General features: G+C 45.6%; 1 protein-coding gene across 1 annotated transcript; it reads right to left on the minus strand.

Annotated features, from left to right (window-relative positions):
• Positions 1–29: 29 nt before the first annotated feature.
• PLEKHD1 (pleckstrin homology and coiled-coil domain containing D1) lies at positions 30–28,000 on the minus strand. The gene is made up of 13 exons (XM_069017594.1): positions 27,773–28,000; positions 20,188–20,281; positions 19,174–19,263; positions 18,589–18,665; positions 14,950–15,041; positions 12,138–12,190; positions 9,969–10,063; positions 8,945–9,038; positions 7,557–7,735; positions 6,927–7,059; positions 5,013–5,157; positions 2,925–3,074; positions 30–2,524 (listed from the first exon to the last, which is right to left on the minus strand). The coding sequence occupies exons 1-13, from the start codon at positions 27,919–27,921 to the stop codon at positions 2,364–2,366; spliced, it is 1,512 nt and encodes a 503-aa protein (XP_068873695.1). The 5' UTR covers positions 27,922–28,000; the 3' UTR covers positions 30–2,363.

A 28,000-nucleotide genomic window follows, 5' to 3' on the forward strand; every position in this document is an offset into this window, starting at 1 on the left:
AACACACAGGAATTCATTCTAGTGTCAGCATAACTTTTATTTATTTATTGCTGTCAATATGCACAAGTAAAGGAAGACCTGATGTGGCTACCTCCTGCAGACAATACTTCTGAAGAGTCTGATATTGTGGCTGTGATGGCAATAGAACAAAAATGCTGTATTTGCAGGCCACAGGGTGATTCTCCTAACTGCCTGAATTACAGATACATTCCCTAGCTATCCTTTATTCCATCCATTCCAGCATCACATAATATAGACCTTGTAACTGGAAAACAGCTAGAGATTGTTTGGGAACAGCATAAAGGGGAAAATCATTTCTGTATTGCTTTATCACAGCCCTTCAGCCTTGTAGGAGCAAGAATTCATTTGCAGCTTTCCAGCATATAAACACAAGTAGATAAACCACAGAAGGATCAGGTATGCTAAGGAAGGATGGACATAATCTTCTATCTTACCACCTGTTATCACAAAAACATCACCCTCCACAGCTGCATCCCCTGATTGGATGAAACCTCCCAATGTCTGGCAGAAGGTTATTAGTCAGTAACTGATTGAAATGGGAAGTACAGTCTGTGCTTTCAAAGCTTTTCCTCTGGTCACACTGGAGTGATTCCATCCAGGAGCATCACACTGTCACAGGATGCTCCTCCACCCAGCACCAACTGTGCTGGCTGATAAGCCAGGGCTTGCTTCCCAGCCTTATCCTAGACTTCTCCCTAGGAACAACACTAAATTGGTAGGGAATTATGTAGGTGGTCAGAAGACAAAGGCTGTGAGTGGACACTGTCACAATCCAAATGTGACAGTAGCAAGCAACTACCTGTGTGTCACTGGACATACACAATACCCAGGAGTCCTGATGCCACAAAAGGTACAGTAAATCTGCACTTTAAGACCCCCTAACTGTACTTTTGCTGCTAACTTTATTCACCTTTGTATTGTCTATTTCTTTATTTCCCAATTAATACACAGGAGAAAACAGGGCATCACTCCGAGTGTGCTTATCCTGTGCTCTGTAAGCACCAGGCAGTGCATGGGTAATTGTTAGCCAGCTGCTCGCTTAAATAGGTGGGAGAGGCTGCAAGGGGTTCCACAACAAAGTGACTCCTCTCCTGTACCACACAAGATGACCACATGCAGGGCAAATTCTCCCGTTTGATAAGCACGTGGTGAGCAGTTGGGAGGGCTCAGAGGCTGGTGAGAAGCTCTCCTCTAACAGGCTGTTCACAGCACTGCTCCCAATCCAGCTTTGACTTGACAGAGGTCCCAGTTTGACCAAGACAGCATGGATTGCAATTAAGAGGACTGGTAGAGAGCAGTACAAAGCCTCAGTGACAGGCTATTCACTGCAGCACATACAGAGATGACTTCCCCCACTTCCACAGCCCTGACAGCTTGCTGCTGACGTTGTTTAATTCTAGAAGTGGTAGTGGGTTTTGTTGCTGGACAGTCCTCACCCTCCTGCCCTCTAACTTGTTTTACAGAGGTGTTGAGGAATGCATCAGAACTGAGTCAAAGGCTTCTTCACGCTGATGAATAAATAGCCAGCAGATAACACCTTCCCTAGGACATATTCCCCTGTTCCGACACGGCTAGATGTGCAAAAAATGTGCAAAGGTGGCCCCGGAATGTTCTGCCCACAGTCAACACAACACAACTCCCCCCTCCAGCTTGCATCTATGCCACTGTGTTACCTATAAGCTCTTCTCTGTACATGATCCTCCTTGGACCCAAATCCACAGCATCCTCCTGTTGTCTTCACCTTGTGTTGCTGCTGTTTGCTTGAAATGATGTAGCATCAAGACAAAAAGTTTGCCCTTGTGTTTGATACTTTAACCTGTGCTTGGGAGGCTGGGACTGGTGCAGTCTTCAGGAAATGTGCCCCTCTGAAGAGCTGATTGACTGAGGGTGTGCAGCGAGCCATCTCCTAGAGAGGATCAGGCAGAGCAGGGTGAGCTCTGTTCAGCTGAGGAGATTACACTAGCTGGAACATAGGCTGCTAAAGGCTTCCTCAGAAGCACTTGGTGTTTGGCAGACAGACTAGACAGGCAAGGAAAGAAGAGGCACTTCCTAAACTACGGTCTCTGGTTCACTCTAACACCGACTGTGGCATCTTGGCAAAACATGGCTTAATGTAAGCAGCTGAAGCAAACAGGTCTGGAGTGATCAGCAGAGAAGGTCTGCCAAGTACAGGGAGCACTCAAACTAAAGCAAAGCCAATAACTGAAGGGATTGCCTACACACAACTCTCCTCCACCTTCCCCACCAAATGCCAAACCTCCCTTCTGAGCCTAGTGCCCAAGGCTGTAACTTTTGCGGAGCTGAATGGCAAGTTGATCTCAGAAGCCCCCTCCCAAAAAGAGTCACTTTTTGTCCCCTGAAGCAGAATCCTTTTGCGACCTCATGATTTGATAGATAGTTTTCCTAAAGCGCTGGTCCCGGCTCAGTCTTTTGGCTGCTTCTTTCAGCTCCTCAATGTTTTCAGCTTCTGCGTGCGAGAAGATGAAGGACTGGGACTGTTTCACTGAAACAAGAACAGCACAGAAAGGTCAGCACTCTCCATCAGGGACACATACTGAAGATAAAGCTTCATTAGAGTTCATGAGCCATGTGACCAACATGACCGAGCCTAACTCAGTCTGTGATTAGGCATTCTGATGAAGTCATATTTAAGTATGTTTTTTTTAAGGGCCCAGGACCATCACAGAAGTTTAACTTTCAACATATATAAAGAAATGGGCAGCAAGTACACAGGCTCAGTGCCTGCTCTCTGAGAAAGGAAGCTCCAAGTCGTGCTGTAGCTCCATTCTGCTACTAAGGAACATGAAATACAAACAACATTTGCAGGCTTTACTGCTCTGTCAGCCCCATCTGCACATACCTGCTCCTGCAGGATATAAAGCAGAAGGCTGCCCAATACCTACTGTCGTTCCATGAAGCACTGGTTCTCCGGCAGCGGAAGCGGCAGCTCTTTATGCGGCGAGTGGCAGCCTTGTGGATGTACACGGAGTTCTTCATGATCACAGGCATCTTGGCCTCCAGCTCAGCATTGCGGATGCACTCTTCAAAGAACTCTGGGGAGAGAACACCACTGTGAGAGTGATGGGACAGACACTCCACACAATGAGCCAGTCACAAGGGACTGCACTCATTGATGGGCTGAGCCAGGTAATGACGACCTTCATGAACAACAAGCTCCAGAATATCATCAGAATGAACATTTTCTAAGTGACAAAAACCTCCAGTTCCCAACAAATGTATCCTCAAATTTTAGAAGGAACTGCAGCCATCTATTCCACATCAGTAATTCCCACAACTGCTCATGATTCAACTGCCAAAATGTGATAAAGCTTCTCAGCTCTGAAGCCTTGCTCATCATACTTTCTTTGAAGGACTTCTAAAACCAGTCAAGCCTAACTGGGAAGGGAAGGTGTTGGCAACACCAGCACAGGCACACACGTCCAGGCCATACATGCTAAGGGACTTCTTAATAGCATAGCAAATACCAGCACATCGTTATGTATGTTACAGGCTCCAAGCAAAGCCCCATGTTCAGACTCCGACGTTATTCTGCCCTGATCTGCCACACAAACTGCTTTTCCTGGGCCATTTCCCCTCTTGTGATCTGACCAGCATCTATTCTGCCATTCCAGTCTTGCTGTTCTCCTGCCTGTTGCTGGTCCCTTGCTCATCATGTGCTAATGTGCCCAAACTCTTCTATAAAGGGCAGAGCAGAGCTGCAGGAACCACTTGGAAGGACTGAGGCAATCTGTGCTGGGACTAATGTTAAGGGAGACATTGTTGGTCCCTTATTTTCTCTAGTGCTCTGCTCATCAGTACATTTTTACTCTTTTGAATAAAACATCCCCCAAAATCCAAGGCTGGAAATAGCAGAAGACATTCAGTACCAGTTACTCACTTATGCCCTGTGAAAATCTACTTGAATGCTGAGCTCAGCATATCCACTTAACTCTGTTTTCTTACCATGGCTCTGAGCCAGTGGGATGAAGTTCAGAATTATGCCTGTTTTTCTCAGTTTAGAAATCCTATGTAGAAACTACCAAATAATACTTGTTTTATTTAAATATATATAAATTATAAGTATGTGAATAGATATAAAACCATTTATACATGTATTTATCCCTATTTACCTAACAGTACTCAGAATACCACAGGACTTTTTGACTTCTCTGTATTGGCCCAGTACATCCAGCCTTCACTGAAATGAAGCCTTAACTGTACAGACACAGCATCTTCATAACTGCTCTCCCTGTACTCTCCCTGTATTCCCTGTACTATTTTGAGCATGGAAAACAAGCCAGACTTCACTCAACTGAAGCTGCTAATGTCAGTTCCCAAGCCTGACTCAAGCCAAATGCCAGGCTAATGTCCCCCAAGAGAACCCAAAACAACTCAACCCAAACAAGCAAAAAAAAAAAAAAAAAAGGGGCAAAGAAACAGGGATAAGCTGTGAGGAACATGACTCTTACACCTGACCCATGGACTGCAGTGCTGGGCTGATGCTGTGATTCAGCTCTGACTAAAGATCCAAACTTCACCTTCTGGGTCACCTATCAGCACATTGCTACAGCAACCATGGGCCTCAAACTGGTGATATTTTTGTAATCAAGGCTGAGAAAATAAAGCCTTAAGGGGAATCAGAGGACTCCTTATAACTCAGACCTAGTCAGTAGTCAGTTTCCCTGAAGCTGTTTGCCTCAGCTTCCCTATTTGACATTTTGGGAAGTATTTGCTCATCTCTAGCTTTGTCTTCTACCCAACAGAGAAGGCTGGAATAACTTCAACCTCCTTTGAGGGCAAAACACCAATTACCTGCATAGCACATTATGGCTCCTCAAAGGGGAGGTGTGGTGGAGGTACAAGAAGTTGGGAGACCACATTATGTGCAACTTTGCTAATTTGGAATCTTCTTTTCGTGTCTGGGAAAATGGGTAGAAGTATTTCCTCTCCTGAGTTTGCTCATCAGTAGAGAGGATGGATGACTAACTTACTTCTCAAGTTACTGACATCTGCTTTCATCTTCTTCTCTTTCTCCTTGTTGCAATCCAGAGAATTTAGGCCTTGCTCCAAGCTCTGCAATGCTTCCTCAGCTTCTCTCAGTCTCTTCTCCAGATCCATGCGTACCTTCACCTCAGCCTGAGGAAGAAAATAAGAACTGAAAACCAGCTTGTTTCTCAGTAATCATCCTGGTAACTCACAAGGTCTGTGAGGGACTTGCCATGGATGAAAATGAAAAGACAACAGTGATGGAAATCCTAGAAATATTGCAAGGCAACATAAAAGTTGTTCCTCATGTCTTCAGACAGCATCTGAAGTCCAGACTATTTTAGTAATTCTCCTTTACTCTGACTTCATTTTTCACAGTTTTCCTCCCATTATATAAACCATATGGAATCAGAGATGGTATTTTAGCACATGAATTTGTGCTAATGCAAGTACTTGCAGCTGAGCAGGAACAGAAGGACACCATTCCAGCTGAGACAGACTTGAGACAGAGGAAGTCAATTCCCACAAATGGGTGTACAGTGCTTAGTTTCAGAAACAAAACACAAGAGAAGTTAGAAATACAGTACTAGTTTAGCAAATGAGAAAGATGACACAGCTTAGGTCAACTTAGCTTTACTTTGGCCAAGTAGAAGGTTACAGGATAAGAAAATACTGGAGGTGCAGGAAAAAGAATCACTCAGGGGTTTTTTTTTGGACAAAATATTTGTATATGGAGGTTGAGTGTCAAACAGCCAATTATTAACATAACCTTTACATTATTTAGATTTAAATAAAATATCATACTTTGTCCAGTTACCTTTGCATAGATTAATGTATTGTCTGTTACGAAGGAGGGCTGGTCCCTCAGCTGAATTCCTCCACTTTTGAACCCAAGTTCCTGCAGAGGTTACTGAAGATCTAAAAGTATTAAGGTTGGTTTTCTGAGCACAAGTGAGGAGGGAAGATGTCTGCAATGTCCACATTAGCATTTCTTTGAAATCATCTTTATTCTTTATTGTGTCTACTTTCCTCTTTTACTTTTTTCTTATTTCCTCCATCTATAGATTATGCTTTCACAGTAGCAAATTAAAAGACTTGTACTGAATGGATTAATCAGGCTTCAGAATACAAAAATAAATAGTAGTGCTACATAGATATAAGATGGCAATTTCATGTGCTACCATGATATCATAGTGCTTTGGGTAGAAAGGGACCTTAAAGATCATCTCATTCCAACCCCTCGGCCATGGGCAGGGATAATTTTCACTAGACCAGGTTGCTCAGAGCTCCATTCAACCCGGTCCTGAACACTTCCAGGGATAGAATACCCACAACTTCTCTGAGCAACTCGTTTCAATGCCTCACCACCCTCACAGTAAAGAATTTCGTTCTAATACCTAATCTAAACCTCTCCTCTCTCAGTTTGAAGCCAATCTGTCATATTACTACATGCCCTTGTAAAAATTCCCTCTCCAGCTCTCTTGTAGACACCTTTAGGCAGTGGAAGTGCTAGAAGGTTTCCTTCTCAGAGCCTTCTCTTCTCTAGGCCAAACAGCCCTGACTCTCTCAGCCTGTCTTCACAGGAGAGGTGCTTCAGCCCTCCAAGCACCTTGGTGGTCCTCCTCTGGGCTCACTCCAACAGGTCAATGTCCCTCCAGAGCTGGATGCAGCACTGCAGGTAGGGTCTCACCAGAGCAGAGCAGAGGGGCAGAATCCCCTCCCTCACCCTGCTGCCCACGCTGCTCTGGATGCAGCCCAAGATACAGTTGGCAATATGAAGCACAGCTAATGAGGATTTGCGACCACAGTGTGAAAACCAAATAAAACTAAGAGTTTGGCTTGATAGGGAATGAAGTGAAAGGGAAAATGGGAGCGCTCTGGGCCCAGGGACAGTAATATGCAACATATGCTGGGGATACCTTGAGGTCTCTCTCTGCCTGCTGTTTCTCTGCAGTCAGCTCCGAGAGCGAGTTCTGCAGCGCTTGCGACTGGGAAGAGTAAAATTCCCGCTCCTCCTCCAGTGCTCGGGACCGCTCCTCATTCTCCTTCATCCTGGTGCATGGCACAGCAAAGAAAGATGACCATTCCCACCCCAACACAGCTCACAGGAAGGAAAGGAGCTCAGTATCGTGATGGGGCGTGTTTAACTACCTTACTGCCCAGAGCAGAGAGATGCTAACAGCAGTGCTGTGTGCTCCACTCCAATAACACAGACATTGCTGGAGAAAGCCAGGTGGACAGGTCTTGAATGGAACATTCTCAGCTCCCAGATGAGGCACAGGAGCATCAAACACTCCTTATGGACAGGCCACGAACACCTTCACATGCCCAAGTCCTGGTTTCAAAGGAGCAGACCCAACTGGGAGCAAGTTCAGCTGCCCTGCCTCACTCTGTCTCCTTTGAAGCATTTGTAACCTGAACTCCTGCCACGGGAACCAGACAAGCTTTCAAACTTGTCTGGTGCTGGCAACCAAAAAGCAAGTCAGAAGACAGTCATGTCATTTGGCACCACTAAGCCTGAGCAGAAGTGCCCTCTTTCCCCACTTCACCTTTTCTCTGCCAGGAGTTTCTCCTGCAGAAGTTGCTGCATCTTCTCTTCAATCTGTCGCAGGCTGCAGTGCAGTCCCCAGATGGGACTTTGCTCCTTGCTGGGGCTGGTTGGAGGTGGGACCTGGCTCTCATTTTCTTCCAGCATCTCCAGCATTTGTTGTTTTTCCAGGGAGAGCTCCTTGAAGAAGGACAGAGATTGTGAGTATCAGCCAAGTCTAACATTTCTGCTCCTGTTCCTGCCTGGTTCTTCCTTACTGAGTCCCTCCATCCTTACATCCACATGTCTCACTCAGGTTAAACACAGGAACAACAAAATTTGGGTTTCATTTCATACCTGCTTCATGGGGAGCAAGCCTCTACCATAGCCTTCGTTACAAAGGGGTGAACCAACAGGCTCCTTTGATGTGTTATGCTTGTAAGGACACAGCTCAGGGACTGGAACCTTGTGCTTCCCTGGTGCATCACAGATGCAGGCAGCTTCCCTGCCTTCCCTGCTCGGCTTGCTCCTTAGTGGGAACTGGAGGCACCCCCTCTGTGGTACTTCTAACTGCAGGCAATAGGACACAGCATGCTGTTTGCCTGTGAAGTGTTCCATGTGCAGCTAGGGCAGGAATGGTACTTCCATAGCTTTCCAGTTCTTTTTTTCATACCCATAACTGCAGGCAATGAGAAGAGCCCAAAGGAACAGATTTTTGGACAAACTTGCAGGATCTGACACAAACATTAAGGATGACCTTGGAGCTTCAGAATTCCAACTGTGTGGAAATTTCACAAATATACATTTAGAAAAGACACTTTCCACAAATCCACCAGTAAGGAAAGATTTTAATACCTCAAGACACCGTTTCCTAGATTTCCGTGTAGTACGTTATTTCCTCGGGAATCATGCTCCCTTCTGTGAACAAAGAATGCCCCTCTGCTGCTTCAAATTCTACCAGACAGTCAGGAGGTCCAGTAGGCTCTTGTCCAGCCTGCTGTTCAGAGCCAGTTTGTCAGCACAGCAGGATATGGCCAGCTGTGGCTGTCTACAGTCTGAAAACAGCCCACGATGAAGGTTCCTCGGCCTCTCCTACTGCCTGCCTGCCCATCTGGTGAAAATTCTCTCCCTAGTGTTCCACCAAAGCTTCCCAAACTGCAACTTATTATGGTTATTGTCCTACCACCATATCACTTGGTACTGCTGAGAAAATTTTGGTTCAGCTGTGCTCTGTGTCATTTCTCATCCTTTTCTGCAGGGGATTTTGGTGTTCATATCAGCTACCAAATGAGCCTATTCATCTGTACAGCACTTCAGCTCTGGCATTAGCAGATGTTGGATTCATTCCATGGGATAGCATTGCTTTCAGACCAAAATGCTGTCACTCAGAGGGGAGGAGTGGTCACTCACCTCTAGGGTGTTCTGTAAGGACTGTGTCAGGCTTCGCAACTCTTTCTTTTCTTCCTCCACTCCTTTAAGGGAGCGGGCTGTGAGCTCCAGCTCCCTAAAGAAGCAAAAAGGGTGACAGCTATTGCAGGGGAGCAGTCACCCCACAGACCGCGCCCAGGCCGTGCAGGCTGCGGGTCTCCTGGTGCAGGACCTGCAACCATCGGTTGGTACAGCCAGTCCTGGAGAGCCAGGAGTTTGCCTGGAAGCATCACATCCTGCCTTGGACACACTACGGGTGTCCAGGAACTTCACTGTGCCTCCTGATCATCAAACCCACCCCCCAACAGTTACTGTGCTTCTCCAGCAAGGGCAGAGCCATGGTTGCAACTGAAAGAGCTCAGACAGCACAGTCACATCTAAGCAGAGCCTATGAGAACAAAAAGGTTTGCAAAATCACACCGGCTTTTCTGAGATGTTATTTAGGGAGAAAAAAGGGGGGAAAAAAACGAGGACCATAGCAAAAAATGCCCTTTCAACACTCAGGGCAAAGCACTTGGATCCTTCTCTTTCTAAATACATTTGCTGCTCATATTTTGCATAGTTAACTTTTAAAATGACAAAACTAGTCTTGGTGAGGCAATATCATACACCCATTGTCATTCAGCTGATGGTGGAAATCCAGATCCACATGGGCCCCACATGGATGCTCAGTCAATTGAGCTAATTGCCTCTCTGAAATCCTATCTTGCACCTGTCCACTGCCATGCTACCCCAACTAATCTGGGTGTTGCTTGTGTCCCAGCCCTTTGAAATTAAATTGCTGGAGGCCTGAGTGCAAAATGAAACTAAGCTGTATTCTATTGGTCACACAAGCAATAGCAAATGCAGGTAAAGAGCCCACAACCATTCCTGTTTAGGTCAATGTAGCATCTCCTTCCTACATGCACAAAATAGGTGGATTTTACAGACTGTTTTGCTTCACCACCACAGCGGGACTTTTGCCCGGTGTGTTTGTTTGTGTCCTTTTCCTGCCCTGCTGCTGTACCGTCTGATCTCCTCCTGCTCCAGCCGCAGCTCCCGAACCACCTCTTCAAAACGCTGCTTCTCTGCTTCCAGGATCTGGTTCAGACGCTCAAGTTCCTGCTCCAAAACAGAAGACAGGAATGTGTTCAGCCAACACAGTTAGGAGAAGCTTCCCTGTTAACGATGCCTTTTAACATGGCATTTAACCCAAACTGTGTAGAGCTACAGGGTGTCTGATTTCACCGCACTTTTGTCTGGGGCGATTAGAAGGATTTGAGGTTGGCTGAGGATTTTCAGACATCCAGAAGTCCCAGCCAGGTTACCAAGCACCTGGAAGTCCCAGACATGCTCCCAGCACAGGTCAGCTCAGCCACATATAGATGGAAAGTCCAAAACTCCCTGTGAATCCTGGACTCACTTGTATGTACCATTTTCAGGCACCCACATGTGCAGGTACAGAAAAGCCAAACAGCCCCAGAACGCGGCAGCCCGAGAACTGCTGTGCCTGAAGTGTGGTACTTCTGCCAGCTCAGCCTTTCTTCCCACTCCCCACTGGGGCAGGAAAACAAACCATTCAGTTACAGCTTTGCACAGTTTAATCAGCCTGTCACTATCTTTGTGCTGATAAAACCACGCTGAGAAAGCACCAAATACCACAAGCTGTCCTTCATGCAGTGAAACAGTCTCGTCCCCTAGTCTAGAGAAAGCAGTTCTACTGAGACCTACTGCAGATGGAGAAAGACAGGACCAAAATTCAGCAAGGGTCCCTCTCCTGTCAGGTCCCCTTGCAGCCAGAGCTGCTGTGCAGAACTCCTGCTACAGACCCATGCCAGTCACAAAACAGTGCTGGCACTGGATAAATTCATGGTAAGACCCTTGCTCCATGGTGCAGGTACACGGTTCAAGCTGCTTTCCCAACATACTGCTCTGAAGCCTTCAGGCTCCCAAGAGGGTCAAACCACAGTTCAGTGAGCTCTACATTCAGTCCTTCACAACATCAAACTCCTTCAAACGAACCCAGCACCATCTGCTCTTCGTGGGCAATGGAGTTACTGTGCATGCCTTTGGAAGGGCAGAGATTTGTTCCAGGATCTTCAGACAAGCTCATTTCCCTCCCTGTGGCTGTGCAGCAGGCTACCCCACCAGAGGGAGATGTCTCTCTGCAAAGGCAGAAGTTGCTTAGCCCTAAGCAAGTGTCCAAGCCACTTTTGGATTTTAGCTCTCCAGAAACGTATGCAAGAAAAACATAGGCCTGAGAAGCCTAGGTCAGCATTGCCATCTTTTCCTAAGGAGAGGCAACAGTCATTTTGGATTAGCTGGAGAAGAGCACGAGGCACTTTGCGAGGTAGCAACATGGTGGTCTATATCCATGCAGACTTTCCTACAGCATAACGGGACAATCCACTTGCACAGCTGTCTTGCTGTGACTTTATGATGGTGCTCTAAGAATCAGTAGAGATTTGGTGTAAACATGAGGATGTGCTACTTTTATTATATTAAGGAATTATAAGTTAGGAATAGTTTGAAAAACAATTATAAACTTGATAAAGCAACCTGGCCTAGCGAAGATGTCTCTCCCTGCCCATGGCAGCAGGGTTGGAACAAGATGATCTTTAAGGTCCCTTCCAACCCAAACCATTCTATTCTAAGGTAAATTAAGGTATAATAGTCACATCTAGGGGAGTGCTCTCTTGATTTTTCCCTAGTGCAACATTTATTATTCTCCCCATCTCTGTTGTGTCCAAAGAACAAACTACACTGTTTTTTTGTGCTCCTTGTTTTTCACAACAGTATCCCTATGCTAGAACAGTATCTGTTTACTTGCTTTCTAACTGTGGAGATGGGTCTTAATTGCCACCATCTGCTTGAATCTGTCAAGTAACAATTGTGTTATTAAATCCAATGAGTATGAATTTCATTTGATTGATCTTCCTCCCTGGTCCCCCTGGAGACATAATCACAAAACCCACTGCATGGAAAGTAACAGGGAAAGGGAGCAGGGATACACCTCCACAACCCATCTCATGGCACAGATCTTATTCCTCTCTTCATCCACAGGGCCCAGAGGTTGGCTGGAGACTCTTGTGCCTCCACAAGCCTCTCTCCCTGAACTTGCCTTCAAACCAACAACTCCCAACCTCCCAGCCCTGCCACACGACAGTTGAAGGAAATTGGCTTGTGATGAACTCACCTCTTTTTGCTCCCTCTGCAGACATAGCTCTTCTGTTTCTTCCATTAGTTTATCTGCAAGCACACAAAAAAAGTCCAAGCACAGAGAAAAGCATTTTATATCCTCGGGATATTTACAAACAAGAAATGCTGACTTTTTGAAGCTTGAAAATGCAGCATTCCCTATTCCTTTGTGTGTATCTGTCTGGGAGGCTCCAAAGACTGAGATGGCACTAATGGGATGTTCTGTAACTTCCCTCCTGCCAAATAACTTAATAAACTAAACAACCATATTGCTTTGTACTCCTTCTAAGGTTTCCTCTCAATGTTCTTAAAGAGCATTAATGAACCAACCTTCACCATCCTCTAGCTGAGTCAGGAAAATATTCTTATCTCTGCTTCACAGATAAGGAACAAGGCATAGAAAGGTCAAGTGAGTGCAGAGGGTCACAAAACATGCAGCAGCAGTCAGTCTTCCTGCAGCTCAGTGTCCCATCCTCACCTGCCTAGCACATCATCCCCTCCTTAACCCTCTGGGCAGCACTGCCAACTCCCTATTGTCACCTTGGGATGTCCCAGCCAAGCCCAGAAATCAATCCCTAACTTAGCCACAAAACTGCTGCTGTACAGAGCAATTCCCCTGAGCATCAGTTGCTCTGGTGCACTGAAGACACACATGCCCAGCAGAGGCCGTGCTCTGGCCCTCACCCTGCAGCCTGATGCACTTGTGCTGTGCTAGGCTCCAAGCTCAGAGGCTCTGCCTTGGGCAGCTTCCAGCCATGCTTACAGGAACCCAGACAGAAACGCTCCTCATGGCCAAGCCTCGGGTTTAGCTCTCAGCTCTGCCACCCGGCTGCCACAGGAGCAGGGGCAGATTCACCACAGCACTTTTATCTTCCTCATGTCAGGCAAGTGGGATGCTACTGGTTTCCCTGAGAACCTGACAAAGTTACTGCTGCTGGCAGGATTTCTACTGCTAGCAGGAATGCAGACCTCTACCTCCTGCCCAGAGCAGGGCTCCTGGTGCCAGAGAAATAGTGTTACATTACCAAAGCTCTGCTGACCCCCACTGCTGCCTTTCCTTCTCACTTTCTCCCTCTTCCTTCTGGCCAGAACCCAGTACAGATGCACTGTAATTACACAGAGGCTCTCCCACATTCCCTCTTCCACCCCTCCTGGGGGGCCCAAGACCTGGACTTGATGGGCTTCAGTTAAGTCCATGTCTGCTGTGAAACCTGGATCCCATCTGGGTGGAAGGTAAATCAGTGTGGATTCAAGAAATTCCCCAGAGGAGTGTTCCTCCAGAGAACCTTGACCAGCTGCCAGCAACAGTGCCTGACCTCAAAGCTTGACTGCAGGATGGACACAGATCATTGAAGGTAAGGCTAACGAGGCAGAACTGATAGCACTTATATAGAAGTAGACAGATCCTGTCAAAAGAAAGTAACCAACTATCACAATTGACCAGTTCTGAATGTTCTTGTCATGGCCCAAAGAGTCCAGTGAAAAATATATTTTATATTCCAAATATCTCCTGTTTGCCACAGAATGTGTATTCCTCTATTCCTCCATCACCTTTTCTTTCATCATACTAAAGACCTCTTTAGTCTTTTAAGTCCTTTTGTTTGCACTGGTGGTTGCAAAATAATGTTTTGATGAAACTTTCCTGTTTCTAATTTTCCTCCTGTTTCTGTTCCTTCAGGTCCTCCTCTCAGCATCCCCTGTTATTCCTTTGTCAGGTGTGGAAACACTTCTCCCTGCCTGCCTCATGTACGAGCCCATCCATCACCTCACATGTGTGAATGGTGCTCAGATGGACAGAGTGAATATGCCTTGATACTTGAGTTACAACCACTGTTACATGTGAGACCATATACTGAGATCAGCCCTGATCAGCGTGGATGCAGAAATGCAAAAAGCTCCTCAAGACTCCTCCAGTGGCTTGATTATTAGGAGTAGATACCATTAGCTCCTGCTCAAGGCATCACCAACCTGAAGCACCCAAATTCCTGCTATCTTGTTTAAAGAAGGTAACTCTCCAGACAAGTCACTGGGCCCACACTTCTGACCAGCAGCCCCTAGGTCAGAAGGTCTATTAGACCTGGGTAATGCTCTTAGAGGGCATCTGGGTTAAAACAGCTACTCTCCCTTGGCTCTTGCTACAGGCAATGTGGGGAAGAGATAACTGGACCTCCCAAGGCAGTCAGAGCATCCAAGATACCAGGCCATTCAGAGGCTGGTTCCTAAATAGGGGATTTGACAACATAACCTACCTCTCTTCATACCTAAATTATTTTACATTTATCTGGAGCAATTGTTCTTTCTCCACTGTCTACAGAGAGAGCACTGAAAAATTAGCCACTGCCATTAGATACCTCAAACAAACCCATGTAAATGCTCCCACTTCCAATCAAGTAGAGTAAGACCAAAAAACCCACCAGCTAGATGAAGAAAACTCATGCATGAAAAGCTGTGACCAGCCTCAGAATTATCAGTGCTGTCTGATTCTGGGAGACAAAGGTTTTGTCTGTTTGCCTGTGAGCAGCTGAAACCAGCACATCCAAACATCTCAGGGGTGGCAAATATTTGTACAGATGAGCCATGCAGGACTGCAGCATGTTGGCCAAAGCACGTTCCTCCTTCACGCTCCACACAGATGTCCAGATCCCACCTTAATTTTTGACTCCCTCCAGACCTGAATTTCAGCTACTGACTACTCAAAAGCTTCATCCAGTGAAAACCTGTAGCTGCTTGTCTTGACCACAGTGACAACTCCAGGAAAAGCAAAATTACTATTTTGGCTTTTATGGCTTTTCAAAGTAAGAGTTTCCTACCTAAATATTCCTGTTTCTCCTTGGCCAGCTGTAATCCTTGAGCTTCCAGGCTCTCGATCATGGCTTCTCCCAGCTGAGCATTCTTCCAGGTCCTAGGGAGAGCAGACACAAAGCAGGCAATGTAAGAGAGCTAAGGGTCTCTCAGGCTAGGACAGGGGACTCAGCCCAGCAAACTACCAAGGAATTCAAACATGCAGACTCTTATCATTTGGGACAGCAATTCCCTAAATTTTTTCTCCAAAATTGAATTAGAGAAATTTCCCTGGCATTCAGTAATTTATTTTTTTTAATACATGAGCTGTATGTCAACACCTCACAGCTATTCAAATGGTTTTTTCAGTGTTTTGGAGATTTCTACACGGAGCTTAATTTTAAGGGCTCTCCAGACCAATCCAGCATATCCACAGCCTCCAACTGCAACAGGATGTATGTGGAACCCTTTAAATGACAGACTTTAGAACCAGATTGCAGCTTTTAACTCTAATAACTCCCACTGTCAGTGATATTATCTTCTGCAGCTTTTCCAATATTTTGCTGTTAGAGTCACTCTTCCCCTTCAGACTTCACCCATTTATTGAATCCTTCTTATGGCCTTCTACCTTCAGGCTTTCTGGTATTCATCATCCATCCTGGAACAATCAATCCTTCCTCTGCTAAAGCTGTAAGCCTCTAGGACTTGGTGTCTGGCCCTACACTGTGAGTCAAGTGCTTTTTCCCGACAATGAAGAACCAGAGATAAAAGCCAGACAAGATGCTGGGAATGTTAAAGGAAACAGGCATATTCAAAGAGCACCTTGTGTTATTGTAGGACCAGAGGATCCCAACGTCTCAAACACTTTATGAAGCCAAGCTACAAAAAGTGCCTGTGGAGCAGATGCCCATTACTGATTGAGTTGACAGACAGGATAGGCTTTAATACAGATATTAAACACCACGGACAAGGACACACAAACCAAAAACAGAACCAGAAATGGAGTTTGCTGCTCATTTCTATTCATGTTTCATTAGAAAAAATATCTAGACATATAAAATGCATAACATTAAAACATACATAAAATTTATTTCAATCTGTTTATATAGATGTGCATACAGGGACAGCAATTGTTGCCCAGAAATTATGCCATCTTTATTAACTCCTAAGGGATCTTATTAATATTAAATATCTGCAAAGCTTCCTATACTGGGCCTCTTTGTGAAACATTTGAAATAGTAGCTTTTTGGAAAGTGTTAATTTGGCAATTCTCTTATTTCAAGGCAACCTGTACTCTGTCTCTTACAAAAGCCAGGCGAATAAACTAAACACACACCACCCCAGGGACCAGGCAGCTCACAGCTCCAGCAGCCCAAGCTCTTTGCAGATAGATGTGTTTCTTGTCAGCTAATGAGGATATTTCTAAAGTAGAGAGGAAATTAAAACACTAATTTAAAAGGTGCTGTTTTGCCCACAGGTAGACATCTTCATCTTGAGCGAGAACACATAGGTGTGAGTGTGTTTTTTCACTAACAATCCTTGTTAAAGGATGAATCTGATCCCAGAGAAGCCAACAGCAAACAGGTCAAGATGGGAGTGGGGGAACGACAGAGTTTATCGTATGATTACATGGAGAGCTTCAAAAAAGCTAGAGCCTCTAAGGTATCTGTTTATAGATTCACCTTCTCAGTGCTCCCTTCCTTCCCCAGATTAACAAGACATTTCCTTGTTACTCAAAGGTTACTACACCCACTGCTGTGTGACTTAGTAAATGCACTCATATCACTGTGTAGCATTTATTCCTTCATCTGCTGGCACCAGTGCCGGTGTAACCACAGCTACAGGGAGGTACAGGCTGTGACTTCAGCTGAGGGGCAAGCAACAGCCTTCTTTATTCTGTATTTCCTGCCAAGTGAGTTTCCATCAGAAAAAGCTACACTGCTTAAAGTATCAGAAAGCACAGGGCCAGGAAGGCTCATGGGACAAGTAGGAAGCCCCTGCCTGACAAAAAAACCAAACCCAAAGCTGTAGAGAATCTCCATCACATATATCTCAATCACTGCCTGTTCCAGTCCTTTTGCAGCACTGGGAATATCTCTTTAGCTTTGGCTGCATTTTACCTTTCTTGGGAGCACCCACAGCCAATTTTTGGAGACACTTTGCACTTTATAGTCCACAGGACATAAGTACCATGTTATTTTTTTTCTCCCACATTGCCCACCAAGTTTAATTTCTACCAGTTCAGGGAAGGCTGATGTGGACAGAGAGAGTGTATGTGTGCCCCTGTCCCCCACTACCAGCAGCAAAGCCTTTCTGGGTGGAAAGAGAGCCTGGCAGTCTAGGAGTCAGGCCTTTGTGCATTTCCAAAAAGCTTTCACGATCTGGCAAGTGTGGTAAGTCCAAGCCACAACACATTAGAATCGTGGGGAGACCATCCCCTCCACACTGAATTCCCTATCAGGGCAGGAGGCTTGGAAAGGAGTGAAGAACTGAAGGGATCACTGAGCAGACTGTGATGGTGGAGGCAATAACCAGTTGTGCAGGCACATAGACATGACCCACCCCAGATGTAAAGAGGCAGTGAACAAAATCAAAACAAAGGACAGAGGATACTTCCCAGCCTAGGTTTGTTTTTTCCTCTTTTGCCTATTTCCGTATCTCAGTCTCTGGAGTTTGTTCTGGGATTGGGTTTTTTGGTTTGGATTTTTTTGTTGTTGTTGGGTTTGTGGGGTTTTTTTGGCTGGTTGGTTGGGGTTTTTTTGAGGTTATTTGTGGGTTTTTGGTGTTTTGGGGTAGTTTTTTTGGTCAGCTTTAAATAACGATAAAAACAGCAGGATGATCACAACTAAGTGCTGAGGTACCACTGGCAGTACAATGTCCATCTAGGAACAAAAGGATTATAACAGATTGCCCAGAATAATTCAACTGTGTTCTTTTAGCTTTTCTATTCACTGCAGATGAATTTATTGGCCCATGCTGGCCTTTCTGACTGCTGTTTAGCTCCCAACCTGACCCCATTAAATCACATAATCTGCATTTCACAATTAAACTGTTTTGAGAGGCCAAATCCTGCTGCTGCATGGCCTGAGCACCCTCAGATCTGGGCAGAAGGAATGCACACCCCGCAGACACAGAACTGCATCACAATTACGGTTATTAGTCAGTACTGTGCTGGTGAGGTCCCTGCTCATAGCAGGACACAGAGGCATCTGGGCTGCTGCACACTATCTTCGTGCCTTGCCTGTTCTGCTCTTACTTCACCCCAAATTCATATGGAGGAGTTGTCTGACCCCCACTTTTGTCAAGCCTGCAAACCTTGCTTCCCACACAAAATGGACGAGGAGGGCTCCCGTTCAGACTCAGGTCCCACCTCTGAGGCACAGGAGAGGGATGGCAGGGGAAGTGAGTGTATCAGCATTTGGCAGATGACAGCCTGGGGGGGTGAGCAGAGAGCCATACTGCACACACACTGCACACCAAGGTGGGAAGCTTTGCATCAGAGCATTCCCATTTAGAGAAAGGACAGGTCCAAGAGGCAAGTGAAGCTCTCACTGGTTTTGAGGAGCTTGTCTGACTCCCCATAGCCCTTCTAGTCAGGCCTCTTCCTCTTTATCCGTTACACATCTACAGAGCAGTTCAAAGCAAATAAGGAATAGAAAGAAGCTTACACTTTTCCAGACTCCTGTAGCATCTCCAGCCACTGAGCCTGCTCAAACTCTGATTCGGCTGCTAGAACAATGTTACCCTGGAAGAGGGGAGGGGAGGGGAAAAAAACCCAGATTAGAGAGGCTGGTGCCTTATGCACCTCTGTGCACTCATGGCATGAACTGGACACAGCTGTGGTGGGAAGAGAGCCCACCACAGTCTTCCACACAGGAAGCAGGATCACACGGGAGCAGATATGACCTAGGCCTACCACACATTGGGAAGTGTGCACAAGGCAAACAGTCACAGTAAGAATAATACTGATAGGGCAACATGAGTTCTAGGGCTCCTAAGAATGTATCTATTGGTCTGGAGTATCATAAAACCTGGTGTCAGAAAGTGCAAGTTTCCTTGTTGGTTGTCAAAGCAGCAGCAAAGCCTTGAGGGGACTTGGGATGCTAAGTCACCCTTGCTCTCAGGATAGTCTGTCCAGGGAGGGTAGGCATACCTTGGCAGGGAGGGAGAAGACTGCCAGTCCAGCTCTGCTCATCAGCATTAACCTGTTCTGTGGGGTTTGGAGCTTTTGAGAAGAAAAGAAATCTACTTACATGGAAGTCTTCATGAGAGATCTTTATGGCATAGGGCATGTTGGCCTCTTCTTTGGGCTCCACGATGCAGCCTCCCAGGGGTATGACACCCTGGAGATAAACCAGGACACTCTAATCAGTCAGAAAAATCAAATATAACTATCAACTAATCAGGAGCTGAACTTTCACCCTCAGTCACTTGTGGGCTACTGCCCTGCCTTGGCTACCCCGGGAGGGGCAATACACACAGGTCCTGAAAAGCAGAAGGACTCTCATCACCACCAGGATACTCCCAGCCAGCATCTGAAAGGGGGTAAAGATGGCAGTCCTGCCTTCACCATAGTGGAAAAGCTGTTAGCTGGAACATGAAAACAGGAACTCTTTCATCAGGGAGGAAGGGATCTCCCAATTGATTCAGCGTGGTATCATGACAGAGGCTGTGCATTCATTAGAGTCACTGACAGCAGTCAAAACCCCCGTGTGCTGCATGGGGGCAGACAGGCAGCTGGCTGCCCCTAACCAGGATGGGTGAAATCAGCTCCTTCGGAAGCTCATGTGCTACATCAGCTTCCAGTGACTACAGAGGACAAAAGCAGGCTCAGAGCACAGGGTCACCCTGTGGAGCTCCAGGCAGCAGAGCTACGGAGGCCACTCCTCAGAACTGAGGGCATGTGGGTTACCAGCTCCTAATGAGTACAAGTACAGGTTAGGAACAAGAGGCAAATGGAGCTCTTAACCCCACCACTAGCTTTGCCAGCAGTATTCTTATAGCCACAAGATTAGTTGATTAGATCATGAAAACAAGGGAATGTATCTACTATCAGGCAAAAAAAAATAGAAGTCATATGCCTGCTAAATCATTAAATATCCTGAAAAGGTACCAATGTGATTCTTTCTCTTTTGAGGCTTCCCTGGACCTGTGAGATCTTTGTGACTTATTGGGACTTATCTCTTCTTCACTTGCTGGGCCCATGGAGGAAGGGGGAGGGGGAGCTAGAAACAGAATTACTCCCTTCTTGTGCAAACACTGCTCACCTTGGGATGGATATTGAAGTATTTATTGCTTTCAAAACTCTTCTTCTCACTCTCAGCATAGTACAGCAGGAAACTTTCCTTAATGATGAAGAACCTTTAAGACAGAGAAGGGAAATATACTCTGGTGAAATGGAGGTTGTGGTTCACAGCACAAGGAAATCTCCACCTAACTAAAGCTGCTTTCTGAGCAGAAGGGTTTACTACTCCCACCTAAGTCTGAGGCGAGGTGCCTCACTTCTGCTCACAGCCAAGAGCTGGTGCTTAACAGCAAGTGCCAAGTTCAAGCACTTTGTGTTTGCAGCTTACCCCAGCACGCACACACCAGAGCTGTGGGCAAACCATGGCACCGTGTGCTCACAGGGCACAGGGACAGCGCTCTGTGCCCAAGGCAGGACCACAGGCTTTTGGCATCTCTACATGTGCCCTCTCTCTAGCTCGTGTGTTGAATTCAACCTGTTGGAGAGAGCTGCTCTTTTATTCAAGGGTCTCTCGCATGGGTTGAGATCAACTAAGTGCTCATTTGGCAATCTGCTGCCTGCCACCCTCTTCCCTCCCATCTCAGCATAAGCCAGAAGGGAAGTGTTTCCACTCTAACACAGAATTGCAGCCTAGCATCCCCAAGTGACTCTTGAGGCAAAAAATTGGCCACCAAAGCACTCAGGAGCAGAAATAAATTTGGGAGATATTTTTAAGCAGAGCACCTGGCAAAGTCTCCCTGACCTTCACAACTACAAAGGAAATAGAGTATTTTTTTTTTTCACATGTGTAACATTAAAATATGCCTTGTTCTGCTCACTTAGCCTCAGGTATGCTCTGATAATCATTGTACAGCAGCCACAAAATATCACAGCTTCTGTAAGCCGAGCCTCTAACTTACTGGAGTGTGTCCTCAAAATTATGATTAAAGGAGTGCCACCTTTAACTTATTTGGATTTTTGAAATGCTCCTGGGAGAGTCCCTCCTCTCTTCAAAAATTGAGGTTGCATGCACTCTGCAGGCAGTGGTCCAGGCAAGAGATACCTGACTTTGTTTAAATTTGGTCTAAATCTCTGCAGCATTCAAAAATTAGAATGAGCAGCTGAAGAGCAGCTGAAAAAAAAAAATGGGGACAACTTTAGTAGGGAGGTTTCAAAATAGTAAATTACGAAGAAAATGTGTTGTATTGTTTTGTACATATTTTCTGACATGAGAAAAGGATTTGGTAAGAAAGTGAAAAGCAAGAAGGTGAAAATTATTTTTAAATGCCTTTTTACATTTCACAAACCATATCTGTGTAAATCACTTTCATGTGGTCCCAAGGACAAGAGATCATGAAGAAACTGGAAAGGATAAGGCATTTCTGTGAATAATAAGAACATTCCCAGGAAACCCTCTTGTTTCTGGGAGGGAACAAGAGGAGACCTCCACAGGCAGTGCCAGTTCAGTTCCAAAAACTAAAGAAAGATGTTGAAGCTGGCAGAGAATTATCACCATAATAATAAAATTATATCTATAATTATTAATAATAATTATTATAATTATTTTTCTTGGGTGAAAGCTTTACTGCTTCCATCAGCTTCTATTGCTTGCTCTTCTGCCGTGGCTCTGGCAACACAAATGAAATTGCCAAATGCCATGGAAACAGAGGGCATGGGCTCTTGAGGCAATAAAAAAAATACAGAACAAAGTTAAACTTCTGAAAGTCTGCAGCAAACTCAAGCTCTGGACCTACTTTGTACCTTCTCCAAAGTGTTTAAAAGTGACAGTCATTGTACATGTGCATATTTATATCCAGAAGTCTTCAGAACGTACAACCACCAGCAGCAGTTATTGTTCCCCAATTTTTTTCTTCTCCTCATCCTCTCATCTATACCTGTTTATGCTGAAATCAGAGGTGCGGAGAAGCAGGCACTTTGCTTCCTCAGCAGGACACATTTGATACCCTGAGGACATCATGGTTGACTGCCCAACCTTGCCTCTTGTTCCTGACCACAGCCTGACAAAATCTCTCTAAGCAGAACAGCACAACTCAGTGCAAAAACCACTCCTCTGTGTTGAGCTTATTTAGTAGGTAGAGGACTGAAAAGGTGCCCATTCACAGTGCAGCCTGTCCAGCAAGCTGTCAGAGTAGGAGCAATTGCTATTCACCTTCCACCCAGGGGACCATCTTCATTCCAGCCCAGACTCCTGTTCCTGTGCACCTCCCAGAGGAGCTGCATCTAACATTCCCTCAGCTGGGAAAGCAAAGGGTGACCCTGCCCATGGTTGCTGTCCCATACTTGAACTGCTTAACTACAAGACACCTGCCCATTTAGCAGAGGCACTGAGCACATCTCTGGGGGATGCATTACTGATGGAGTGGGTTAATTGATGTCTCACCTCTGCGTGAAACAAGGACTGGCATTTTCAGATATTTCAGATATTTGCATTAATGGCAAAGGCAGCCATGACCCCTGCAGCAGGCCCAGAGCTGACACTGGCCAAGGCAGATATCAGAGACCTCCAGAGAGCAGACAAGGCTTGTTCCTGGTTCCTCCTGTCCACATTTCTTCTGTGAACAGAAGCCTTGTGCCTTCCTGATTAATTTTTCCTCCCATCTCTGGTCATTAACTCTATAAGAAAATTTTCCTTTGAGTAGCTGCATCTTCACGTTATGCCTCTAATGCTTAGTTCAAGGAGGACTTCCTTTTTTAGAGGGAAATGTTGCCTTATCTGCACAATACATACAGAAATAACATCTTAAAAGAACAAACCTGCCTGCCCAATGGCCTGTGCCTGGTCCAGTGAGTCAGAGGGAACCAGATACTGTGGGCACAAGTATGAATCTAGAGATACCAAAAGTCAACACCACACATGACATGGAGAAAGTCTACTCATCCTGTTTGACACTTTTCAGTCTGAATGATCTCAAGAAACATTTGCCAAACAGGTAAAGATATTGATCTTTAACTCTGTGTGATTTTAAAGCCAGGCTTTAGTTTGTTACGTACTCTTTGTTGCTCAATGCTGATAATCCTCGTATTATAGATTATGCTCCAATGGAAACCAAAATCAAAGCAAAAATAAGAACAAAATATAGCACAAATCTCTGCAAATTGATGTGTCTCTCACAGATAAATGAACTTTTAGATCCCTGACCTCACAGATGTGGAGAGAAAATATGGGGATTTGGAATGAAAATATACAAAATAAGAGCTTAAAAAATAATAATAACAAAATCCCACTGCAAGTAATGAAGGAAAACCATCAAAAATCTGGTTAGCTTGTGGACATAATGTTTTTATGCTCAGATCATGTTCCCTCATCTATCCTTACCTGGAAAGAAACACCTGAGCAACCAAGATCGTCACTTTAAATGACCTTCAGGACAAAGTCTCCATACAACAACCCAGGGACAATTGACAGCATAGTGAAAAGAGGCACCAAGTAAAGGAATAGAGGAGAAAGTTGCAAGACTCAAGAGCAGGTTGAAGAGTAAAGCAGCAGCAAGGTGAGCAAGAGCAGAAAGGGAAAGGATGGCCAAGGGAGAAAGGGGGGAGACACCCAGTTAGGATGTGATTGGAGGACTGGAGACACTAAGCACGTATCTGAATTAGGCACAGATGTGGCAGCAGAAGAAAAGGGAGTGCTATAAAGGCAGGGGAAGATTTTGAATACAAATAAGAACGCAAAAAAAGAAGCAATTTAAAAACAGAGCAGAGTTCAAAACCTTGGAGAGCAGCCTCAGCAAAGGTGTGAGAGGTGAGACAGGCTGGCACAGCCACACTCCACAGGCAGCACAGGTAATACAAGAGCCATTCATGTGGTCAGCTGCTCTGGTCACCCATCCCTGCTGCTGGATCCTACACTATGGAACCGCTGAAACCACAGTGTAATTAAACTGGAATAGCAGAGGAACAGTAACAATTTGAGTGACTCAGATGTCACTGAGTCACTGAGACCAGAAACAACAGCTCTACAGGACAAGTTGAGATACCTGATCTCTGAGGGAAAAGTGCTCTCTTTGTATCAGAGAGGGCTAATTAAATTAATTAGCTAATCTTTGTACAAGTTTTTGACATGACAATGGCCCAGATGAAGTAGTTACACTATAAAACTGCAGCAGTCTCCCTGGTCCTTTCTTCCGGTGGTGTCTCTCTGGGCACCGGTCCAGGAGCACAAGCAGCGAATCCCAGCTATGAGATCAGCCCAGCTCTCTATCCCTGGGGACAGCTCAGGAAACTGATGAGCAAATGATCTTTATCAGCATGTCAGCTCAGAATCCACAGTACCTGCCCCTCACTCTTCCTCACCTGACAGGCTTCCCTGCCTGCCTCCTGCCCTGGCGCCCGGCAGGAAGAGGTGGATGCTTCCTGGCAGCCAGCAGCAAGTGGGACGTTTACATACATGGACGAGAGGGAAGCACACGCTCTCGCAGCCCCGCTGTCTCAGCAGCCCCTGCTGCCCTGTGCTCCACACACACACACACGCTGTTCTGCAGCTGTGTGATTCCCAGGGGGTTTCTGAGCAGAAAGCTGTCCTAAATAATTATCTTTTCCATCTGTCCTGTGACCACACGCAGTGACTGTCAGTAGCCACTGCGGTAAACAAGGTTACATGCATGCTTTGCAATGCCACAGACAGGACTGGTTCAAGAAAAAAAAAATTCTCTCTTAACTGTGCTGTTTCCCTCCTTCCAACCTGTCATCTCTGATGGATTTACTGAGAGATATAGGCATATTTTGTGTTTTGTTCTCTCCTGTTTTCAACTTCTCATGCTCCACCTTGCTTTTCTGACACTCAGTTGTCCACCAAGCAGATGCCCCCATCCTGGCACTGTCCCACTGAACCCCAAAGTCTCAGACATGAATGGTGACAGTTTAGAGCCTGACATTTCTATATGGGACTGGGATTATTCATAGTAAAGAAGGTGTCACTTCCATCCTGGAAAGCTACAGCACCCTATTCATGCCATATCCAGGGGAGGTATGCACATTATGCATTTCACTCCAGCCTCCGTGCCAGGCTGATGCCATTACCAGTAAAACTTTTGTAGCAGGAGAGACTAAATTGCTTATTATGCACTGGAAGGAAGAATGGGGTGCAGTTTGTTAGGAAGAGGAGGATCATAAGTCAGGGACCAAGAATACGATTTTCCAAAGCCACTCCAGCAGTGACCCAATCTTAGACTGGTCAAAAGTACCAGTAAACTCAGAAGACAGTTGCTTCTCTGTTGGAAGGATATTTCTTTACAAGGAAAGAAAATTCACATTAGGAATAGAACTTCTTTTCTTTAAGAGATAGGCATCAGGGTGCTGCTAATGGCATTTCAAAAATCAAGCTCTGAAAGGCAGCATGCTCAGATGTCAGCCCTGCAGATAAACACAGCCACACTGGTCCAGTGCCAGAAGCATCCAGCCCACTCTTGGACAGTACCTGAGGCAGCACACAAATATTTGGGCTTCAGAGTAGACCACTGCATGGGCAAAAGGAAGGACTGAAAATGCTTCAAACAGCTGCCTCTAGTCAAGTTCAGCTGTCCCCACAGGTGCCATCAGATCTAGCCCTGACTAAAATAAAGCTCTGCTATCCCTCCCTGCTCCCTGCATAACCTCTGCTGGGACAATGTGAAATTCCAAAACCTGGGATTTCCATCATCAAAGTACTGGACACCATGCCTGGACACTTTTTCCTTGATCCGTTATCTAATCCGATTCCATCCTTCCCTTAAACAGTTGCTTTTCTTCTCAGTTTCTCCAGAAACATTGCTGCTACAGCCAAGTGAATGGGATCAAGCCAGTAAATATCATTTATCTCCCACACAGACCTTTGTTCATGGCTCATGGCCTGATGAGATCAATCCTCCCCTTACACACTGTTTTATCTCCCATATCTTGGAAAGACTTTCCTTGGGACTGGGAGTAGTACTGTTGTCCAAGATTTCAGGACAAAACCTACGTTTATCAGAGATCAGATCCCAAATGACATCAAGCAATAGTCAATTTTTTTCCTTAATTTATCTGGAGGGGGAAACATCTCTTCTCCTTTACATAAAAAAATGCACTTGACCAGCTATGTGTTGCTGGGCCTGGGGGGAAAGAAGGGGAAATGAATGAATGGCTCATCTCCCCATAATGATTTGTTATAATAACATGCAAGGTTATTTTACTTTAAAGCAAGTCTCTCCCATGATAAAACAAACAAACCAACCAACAACACATTGCTCCTCTGTTCAAATCTTTTTACTCCAGTACCCACTTCCTTCCAAACCCTACAGATTCCCTGTGTTCAACTCTCATTGACCTGTGTCTGGTCCCCCAGGACCCTCAGCTGCTGTGCTTGCAACTAATCTTCCTTATCATCCCTGACCCACAGTCACCTCCCCTTCTGTTCCTAGCTGCTAACACTAAAATATTTACCACTTGCTGAAGATGGGGATGACTTCTAGGAATAGAACAGCACTAAATAAATAATGACAGAGGGAGCAGAGATGGGCCATTTGCCTGCAAGAAATTTTTATTAGGGAGAGCCTTTTAAGAAAGTCTTCTCCATGGCAAATTACCTTCCCCTCTGTTATTCTGTCCACTTCTTTTCCGTAACACAGTCACATTAGTTTCCAGACATAATTCATTTATTTATCAATATTTGGGAGCTGAGTAGGGAGCATCAGCACAAATTCTTTTCTGGGTGAAAATAGGCTGTTCTTGGCAGGGGAGGGAATAAAACCCACACACAGGCCAAAGACTGCTACAAAAACAAAACTGCTTCTCAAGTAATGTTTTTATCAGGCTATGCCATCATCACAGACTGGGCAGCGCTATGGTTACTACAGAGAGCAAAGCTGGGAAAGCTGGATTTAGAAATGGTTTGTATCTATACTGCAGACTACAGCAAAGAGGTACTTACCCACAAAAGCTAAGTGCCAGAGATTCAGTGATTTCCATAAAGAAACTACACCAACTCTAAACTTAAAACTGATCCACCATTTCAGTATTATAGAACTTACTTCTGTCCTTGGTTAAAGGTTATGGCAAATTCTTTCCAGCTCCAAACTTCCTGGCTGCTGATAGACAACACACAACAGCTTACAACTCCCTTATATCTCCAGATGGGAGAGAGTTCAGAGCCACCTTCTCCCCAGGGAAGAGTCTGCATGTGCTGTTCCAAGCATGCCATCACTGTCAGGCAGCACAGCAGTACTGGAGCCGGTCCACAGACCCCTGCAGACCACACACACATACAGACCCACATGCAGTCAGCTCAGCCCTTGCCTCTGGCACCCGAAGGACTCAAAGAGCTTTGAGTGCTAAAAGAACAAAGGCAGTTTAGGGGCAAGACACACGAGCTGACTCTTCCTCTTTCTTAAGATAATTATTCAGAGGAGGCAGTTAGTCTCTATTCCCACCCTGAAGTGCACATAGCACAAGGTCTGGACAGATAAAGAAGAGAGCACAATGGGGTGCCACATGTGTAAAGCAGACTCAGAACAGCAGGGAAGCTATGCCCCAAGTTTTACCCCAGCCTCTGCCTGGCTGCACTTGAGGAGTCAAGCACTCAGGCTCTTAACTTATCCCAGAACCCTTAGGCTTTGTATTTCATCCGAGCATCCCTCAGCAACCGGGCTTACCTCCTGGACCATTTGGCTGACTGCCTCCCAAAGGGTCTCTTCCAGAGCACACCGTACAGCTGCACTTTGGTGCTGATGTCCAGAGCATCTGAATCAGTCTGTTCCATGGATGGAGAAGGGGATACAGAACTGGATTTTGAAGCGAACATTATAGATGGATCTGGTTCTAACTCTCCCCCTCTGCGTGGCAGCTCAGGGAATCCGATTAAATGCAATGAACCAGCAGGA

This window comes from Aphelocoma coerulescens, chromosome 5 (genome assembly GCF_041296385.1).
Source record: "Aphelocoma coerulescens isolate FSJ_1873_10779 chromosome 5, UR_Acoe_1.0, whole genome shotgun sequence".
In the NCBI taxonomy this organism is placed as follows: domain Eukaryota; kingdom Metazoa; phylum Chordata; class Aves; order Passeriformes; family Corvidae; genus Aphelocoma; species Aphelocoma coerulescens.